The 7,969-nt window shown below is 45.9% G+C and overlaps 1 protein-coding gene across 1 annotated transcript in view; it reads right to left on the bottom strand.

Moving 5' to 3' along the window:
• Positions 1 to 1,540: 1,540 nt before the first annotated feature.
• The window catches only part of LOC8032980 (homeobox protein OTX2), a 90,971-nt gene continuing 84,542 nt past the window's right edge, over positions 1,541 to 7,969 (bottom strand). The window contains exons 3-4 of the mRNA XM_040220148.3: positions 6,672 to 6,832; positions 1,541 to 2,394 (exon numbers count right to left, since the gene is read on the bottom strand). Of these exons, the coding sequence (XP_040076082.2) occupies positions 1,786 to 2,394; positions 6,672 to 6,832 (770 nt within the window). The 3' untranslated portion in view covers positions 1,541 to 1,785. The remainder of the gene's footprint in view (positions 2,395 to 6,671; positions 6,833 to 7,969) is intronic.

The following is a 7,969-nucleotide window of genomic DNA, read 5'->3' as shown; positions in this document are numbered from 1 at the left end:
TTTCCAAAAAAATCCTAAAATGAAGATTCTTATTGATAAAGAAATAATAAATATAAAGAAAACTCGGCAGAAATATATTTTTTACTCACATGAGTTATTTGGAGGTTCCAGAACACTACATAATTTGTACCAAAAAAACACGATTATAACAACAGTGCGAGTGTAGTATTTTGAATTCTAAATGCCACGTATTATTTGAAATACCGAGTGTCTCTCGCTGCAGGAAAATAAAAAGCCAGGGCTCGCGGACACTGAAAACCCCTGGGGTGCTATGGAAATGAAGTATAAGCACGTGCAGCCCGTACGCCAAGGCAACTTTGGCAAGCAAGAAATGGTACGTGCCTGTCCATACGTGAGAGTGATCTGAACGATACCGGCTCCACGTTATGGCGACAAGAGCAGAAATGTTTTGTTGCTTACAACTTCTGATGGCTTGAATAGAGAAAGCTGCCATAGCAGAGACGGTCGCGTCCGCGATAGTTGAGTGGCATCTCATCTCACCCGCCCCTTTTTGATACGGCTGGTCGCTTCATTCAGTGCTCTTTGTCCATAGGGTTGTGTAAACATGGATGCGCTAAACGTGAGGTTCGCTCTGCAACTGCATGTGCGACGGTTCCTTGTGGAAATCGTGTCAAGGATTTCAGGGGGGGACGAAAGGCATTCGTAAAGCCTGGTTCACACATTTGCGACTGCCTATGATCGTGTGCTTCAAAACCTCTTAAAATCTCTAGTCGAATACGTTTACTAATAGGAAAGAAAAACCAAAATAGCTTGACAAGGGTCATCCCATATGGTCTGTTACAGGGAAAGAGAGAACAAATTGGCGCCATCTATCGGATAGGTAGGGGTTACTTTATAAATGGCGCCAGCGTGTTTTATCGTCGTGATTACATCCCGGTCGTAAGCAAACGCAAGCGTGTGAACATGCCTTCAGTCTGTGCGACTGAGGGTCCTGCAGAAGACGCGAACAGAGTTGCTTGAGCATCGTCAGCTCACGATTGTCCCACGTCATGATAAGTGGCGAATTCTGTGGGGTAATTACGTGGAGGTGTAGCTACTCTGCGTACCTAAATTGTGTGTATAATAATACATTTCTCACAACTTTTGTTTACTTTGCCCCCAGTTTATCGGAAGTCAAGGAAAAATAACGTATATTTCTGGGGTTACTGAGGGTTAGCAGATTTCGACAGATCCCAATGATGTAGGTCGTCTTCCGTGTTTGTGGTCTCGTCGACGCCTGCCGACAAGGCCTCCCCAGCGAACTCGGCAAGACCACAGACTCCCCGGCGCCGCCGCCGTCCGTCCCGGCGCGCTTCAGAGAGCGGCGCGACCGAGAGCCGATCTGGCATTCAGCGTGGTGCGCGCGCGCACACACACACACATACACTCACACGGCCACGAGGGGCACACGGCGACAGCGGCGGCGGCGGCGAGGGATGCACCGGTCGTCCCTGCAGCGACTCCAGGGCCGTCGATGGCGGCCGGCGATAGCCGGCTGGCCTAGTTGGCATCCGCCGCTCTCAGCGAAACCACACACGCATCCGAGCAGCCCCGGAGAGCGGCCTTTATTTCACCGTCCACCGGCGGCGCAGAAGGGCGACCGCGTCCGCGGGGCGAACCGAAGAAACATCTACAAAAGGTCCTATGTACAGAGCGATTGTCGGGCACCCACTGTCGTTCCGTATATCACACAAAAAGCGTCGTCCCAGGAATAAATAGCGGCCGGGGGCACCCACGGATGTCTGAGGAAGGAAAGCAGTCGCCGACGGTCCCGCGCGCGCGCACTCAAAGCACCTGGAACTTCCAGGCGGCCGTCGCCTTGTCCGCGCTGTACTCGAGACTGCAGTCCGGCGGCGGCGCGGGAGGCGTCCGCGCGCTCAGCGGAGGCCTCTCGCCGGGTTGCCCGTGCAGGGGCGCGTGCACGGGCCCGTGCACGGGACCACCCAGATAGTCCATGCCACCGTAGTAGGGAGACGGGTACTGGCTCGTGCCGTAACAGCCGCTCTGAAGTTGGACTTGCTGCTGTCCCTGTCCTGGACCGCCCTGGGCCGAGGACGACGCCTGCTGCTGCTGGTGGGGTCCGTGGTGCTGATGGTGGTGGTGGTGGTACGAGGACCTCTGGGCGCCCGACATGAGTTCGGCCACGGCAGGTCCGATGGCTGCGGGGCTCCAGATGGACGAGGCGGCTTGTTGTTGGAGCGGGGAGGCCGTCGACGATGACGGGAGGGGCGCCACTAGTGCTGGCGGCTTGTAGGGCGATTCGCCCCGGCTCGAGGAGGTCGGACTCGTCGATGGCGCCGGGCTTTTCGCCTTCTTGGGACGGGGTTTGGAGGATCCGTTCTGCTGCTGCTGTTGCTGCTGCCGACACTTGGCCCGCCGGTTCTTGAACCACACCTGTGGGGCAAAGGAAAATTGGGTTTGGAGGTTATGATCGCCAGTGAGCGGTCCTCCGTGGACCGGAAACCAATCTCTTATAACGTTTTAGCACAGTGTCATATATTGTTATCGTTACAGCCATGACGGTATCGGGTGGGAAACGTACCATGGAAGAACCCGTTTTAGCCAGCCATCGTCTTTTAACGCGCTGCCAAGAAAACAAATAGAGTGAAAGTGATAATCAATGGTGCGGCGGATCGTTACCGATATGTTTCCGGCCTGGTTCTTGCATCTCTGAGGAGACCTCCTCCTCCAACGCCTGCTGACCGCGTCACTTAAACAGTGCCCCGAGTTTTAATCTGAGAATAAGGCGTCGTAAATGAGGAGCGAGGTCTTTACTGCTCTGCCGGCTATAAGCTCATGATCGCAGCGCGACTGATGATCAGAGAAGGCAACTTTGAGCGCCACTGACGCCTCGTGATTAGACACGAGAAAGCTGCATCACAGTTCGGCTTGGAACTCGGTAGCTCGAGCTGGTGTGAGAGCCGAATTAATTAGGCCATTGTACTCATACGACTAGTTGCGAGTATTCCACACTAGATGACCGTATATCAATAAATACATTAATTAATAAATTAATTAATTAATTAATAAATTCAATTTTTAGTTTCCCAATAAGATGGTAGCTGGACAAAAAGCTGCAGGAAGCGCAGCTTGACAAGCCTTTAGCTCCAGGATGGCAGTTCACGTTCAGCGCTTACCTAAACCTGTGAAATAATAACTTCCCTATTTAATTCTGTGTAGACGGGTGTCTTCCGCCGGTAGATAATATCCACATGAAGTCATCAAATGGACAATTATGGCTGAAGTTTGTGTTTAATAAAGATGGTATAATGAATCTGATCGATGCGATACCATGGTAGGCCAGGTTTACGCCACTCTTCACATAGCCATGTGATAGGTGACAGTATCTTTAGTTAAGTTCGATGTTTATAAAAGGGAAAGCTAAGTTGATTTTAGTGCTGCCTTATACGATAATAGGAGTCAGTAATAATGGAGATTAATAACTCTAACAACCTTAAATTGAGTCAAAAGAGCATCTGTGTAATAAAAGTACGACACACTTTCAACCAGTCTTGACTTTCTTTTTTTAGCGTAAAATTTGTGTTTATATTTTGCCGATCAACGGAATTGGCATTGTTACAACAGAAAGAGCTAATTTCATCTTTCGAAAAAAAAAAAAAAATTAGGTGTCTTTAAAGATTATTCTAAAGCGTTTGATCGTATCGATCATATTGAATGTTATGGAGACTGTGGCGTAACACTCGATATTATAAAATCATATCTTAATTTTTGGCAGCAATGTGCTTTAATAAATGGTCAAAATTCTACCGTTCAACTATCATATCTGGAGTACCACAAGGTAGCATCTTAGGTCCTCTTTGATTTAACTTGTATATAAATGATATCGTTAACATCAGTTGGACCCCCTTTCATCATTTATGCTGATGATAAAAGCTCATTTTTTTCAGGCACTGAGATACAGGGGGACTGGTGTATGAAACCAACACCGCATCACACAAGCTATATGAATTAATATGAGCAAAAGTAAGGCGGTCCTTTTCAGACCTAAGAATAGAAATGTAAGTTCCAATTTTAATATAGTTTTTGGCCTCTCTAAAATTGAACTCGTTCAAAATGTGAAACGCTTGGAGTACATTTTAACAACCACATGTCTTGGAATGATGATATTATCAATATAGCTAAAAAAAAAAAACCTTTCAAAAGTGCTGGGCAAATTGTACCAGTTTAAAAATATACTGCCTTGTCGTTTAAAATTTCTCATATATAAAGCTTTTTTTGAACCCCTTTTAAATTGCTGTAGCTTGGTGTGGAGTACTACAACTCTGTCCAACCTAAATAAATTACATATTCTTCAAAAAAAGGCTGATCGCATAATACGAAAAATGTGTCTTTTGATACACACACTCCTCCTCTATTCAAAGAGCTGCATCTGATATCTATTATTGATTCATACGAGTATACCCTTCTCACACGATATAGATCGACCCTTCGATGTAATGAACCATTTTTTACGCGTATTTAAAATTTAACTTTCATTTCAAACCTCATGACGTTAGGAAAAGGAAGCGCTGGAAAATTGCATTAAATCGCACGAACTATGGGTTTCAAATATTAAGCTATAATCTTCCGTCTGTCTTAAATAAAGTTGAAAAACAAAATTTGTCAAACATTGAAAACCTACATCTAAATGAAAATCGAGAACTGTTTTCACAAATAAAAAGTAAATTGTCTTTGTGAGCTGTAAATACATCCATTTTATATATTTGGCTTCCTGTATACATCCAGTCACTAGATGCTGTCGTTCTTTGTGTATAAGGCCAAATCCTTCCTCTATCAGCAAATACAGTATAAAAGTGTTTCATCTTACGTTACTGTTGGTTGTTTTTCCCTGGTTGCCGTTGTTTGTTACCGCGTGCCAATTGTAAGGCTGCAGAGGCCTTGTCAAGTCAAAACTGTTTTGAGTTTTTTCCTCTGCAGCCCACATCACTATCTGATGATGATGTAAATGAAATTGATTGATTGATTGAATGGTGATACGAGGTGATAATACAAGAGTATGACTGTCCAAGACCATTGGAAATAATTCTGACGGGGTGAAAATCGTGCGGTATGGATGTGGTCAACCTCATTCCATGATAATGTGTCCGTAAAAATAACACCAAATATATTGAAGGACTTTACTACCTGAACTGCATCCCCACCTATAGTTATATTTAGGTTAGATTCGAATGTCATGTTCTTAGCCCGGAATAGCATGCATTTAGTTGTCTGTGTAGATTCGTACTTCATTAATTTCTGTCCACAGGTGTAGTTGAGAGAGCACACAATTCGCCGTCTTTTCAATCTCGTCGCACGCACTGCCCTTGAAAAATAATGTAGCCTCATCGGCATAGGCTACGACTGTACAGTGTGGAATACAATGTTCTATAATCATTAGTCCATAAAAAAAATAATGAAGGACCTAGGACACTTCCTTGTTCACTGTTCTTTTGGATGATACTGAATCATTGATTTGAACAAACTTCCTTCGCTCAGACAGGTATATGATTTAGATGATAAGGGTTCTTCACCCCGTATACCGTATTATTATTATTTTTTAATAATACTGCGATTAACTAAGTCAAATGCTTTAGAACGCTAACGTCAACAGTTTGTCTGCGGTGTAATTAATGATTCCACATTTCTGGGGACGTCATAGCCGAATCAGTAGATCTTTCTTTTCTGAAGCCGTGCTGGCAGTCCCATAATATGCTTCCAACCAAGTCCGTTCGCGCGATAGAGAAATAAAGTAGCTTCGCGCATTCGTGGTGAGACACGTGCAAACATCCCGGTGCGGAGGCAGTAAACACGACTATTTCAACACCTTTGGAAAGGAAAATAGCTGACAGATGAGCGGTTTGGGGTTACGTTCTTTTCTCGCGAAACGCGGGCGCCTTCTCAAGAATGATGGGTGAGTAGGCGCGCGCTCTTCTCGAGAAGACCTTTCGCAAAGGCGGGACGAGAAAGCGAGGCTGCCCGACCGTGCTTGTGTCCGGGTGCACCCCGTCAACGAGCGATGCTCACTGGCGCGAAGTCGAGTGGACCCTCGAGCCGCTCGCACGATCGAGCTTCAAGAGTGCCTTTCGCCGAAGGCGATTCGACCACGGAGAAAAGCGAAACGCCACAACATGTAAAAAAAAAAAAAAAAGAAAAAAACTTACTGTTTTTTTTTTTTTTATATTTATCGCCACAATGTTTCCTCTTTTTTTTTTCCGGAATGACGGATTTGTTAACAGTAAGACTATCGACACTGTTTCTTTTTAAGTGTTGCCAATAACTCCGTTTGAAACTTGGAATATGGCATGCTATGCTTGGGGAGATGTATTTAGGTTTCAGTAAATCGTTATCGCAAATTTAACGCCACTCCCGCAACCGCAGTGTTCGGTGTACACCGGCGACTAAGATACTGCATTGCTGAACTCTCTAGATTCATTGTTCCGATTCGTTGTCCGAGCAAAAGAGTCGACACTGAAACAGGAGAAAGAAAGAGAGAGAGAGAGAAAATCATAGACAGGAGTGTGCTGTGCCCGGGAAAACGTTTCCTTGGCACTTTTCTGGCGCCTGAACCTGCTGGTTTGGGAAAGCAAACGGCGGCGCACACAGCAGCAGCATGAACTGAAAGACGCCATTTGGTCCTCGTGAAATGTGCATCGTTATTTTCGTGTCCGTACCTGGACCCTGGACTCCGGCAGGTTGATTTTGAGGGCCACCTCCTCCCTCATGAAGATGTCCGGGTAGCGCGTCTTGCTGAACAGGGCCTCCAGCACGTCCAGCTGAGCACGCGTAAACGTCGTCCTCTCACGACGCTGCTTGCGGGGCGCCGGTCCTGACGCTGCAACAGAGACAACAAGACACGTACGTCATCAGCATCAGCATCGCGCAAGGCCTCGCGTACTGGAACAGAGCCATCTATCTATGCACCGAAAAGGCTACGCCACATAGTCTGGGAATGTCTTAAACACCATCTGCACAGGAAAGAAGAGCTGAACAAAAATTCCCATTGCTCGATGACCAAGGAGACGGCCAGAATGGATCAGTCCAATCAACAGGGCACCACGAGGCAGCACTTGACTCCCTGCCGGACTACAAGTCGGCAACCCCCCCCCCCCCCCGTCCTTCCCCATCCCACCATCCTCCTACCCGGATGACTCAAGTCAAGAGGCGTCGGCGTAATTTTCAACAATAAACATTTATTCCTTCATTCATTCACCAGGCCATATTTTTGGGGGCCACCTCAAGGCGGTGACAATGGCAGGGCACGCACAGATGCTTCGCTTATACACAAAATACAAACCGAAAAAGGTATTACTGTGCTTACGGCTATTGACAGTGAACATGCTTGTTTAGAAACAATGACTTCATGTTCCAAAATTTTAACAATGATTGCACTGCGGTGTGACAATCGCGGTATCTATAGTTCGTGGATGATAGGCTTCACAATAAAGACGCTTGCTTGCAGTTTCCTGGAAGGACAACATGCCTGTCTTGTTCGTTAGGGCTTGTATGATTGATGAATCATTATAGACAGAACCACTTATAGGGCATATGTTACTTGGTTCTTCTCAACATTTCTGGAAAAAAAAAAAAAAAAACAAGTATGTCAAGAAGTAACATTTATGCCCCAGCTACATTAGCATTCTCTCAGCTGTCATTAAGCCAACGATCGTTGGCATCTACCAACAGTCATTGAGCTCAATTAAGTTGTACGGTGTTACACGGTACAAAGGTCTAACAACCTCAGTTGAAAAGCGCGTTAAGGGTCCCAGTTGAAACCGAAACGAAGTGATGCCAATGAATTATATGCACACTTTTCATTCATTATAAACGTTTAATATAAAATAATTGTTGTTTTTGGAGTGAAGAAACGATAATCAGAACGTTATAGACGAATCATTCAAGCAACAGAAAGTCTTATCGGCGCGGACATCACGATGGCTACCCTCGTCGAGCTTTTGCTTCCGCGACGTGC

The sequence above is a fragment of the Ixodes scapularis genome, unplaced genomic scaffold, assembly GCF_016920785.2.
Source record: "Ixodes scapularis isolate PalLabHiFi unplaced genomic scaffold, ASM1692078v2 PGA_scaffold4__175_contigs__length_147842914, whole genome shotgun sequence".
NCBI classification, from domain to species: Eukaryota; Metazoa; Arthropoda; class Arachnida; order Ixodida; family Ixodidae; genus Ixodes; species Ixodes scapularis.
This window is presented reverse-complemented; position numbering and strand designations above follow the sequence as displayed.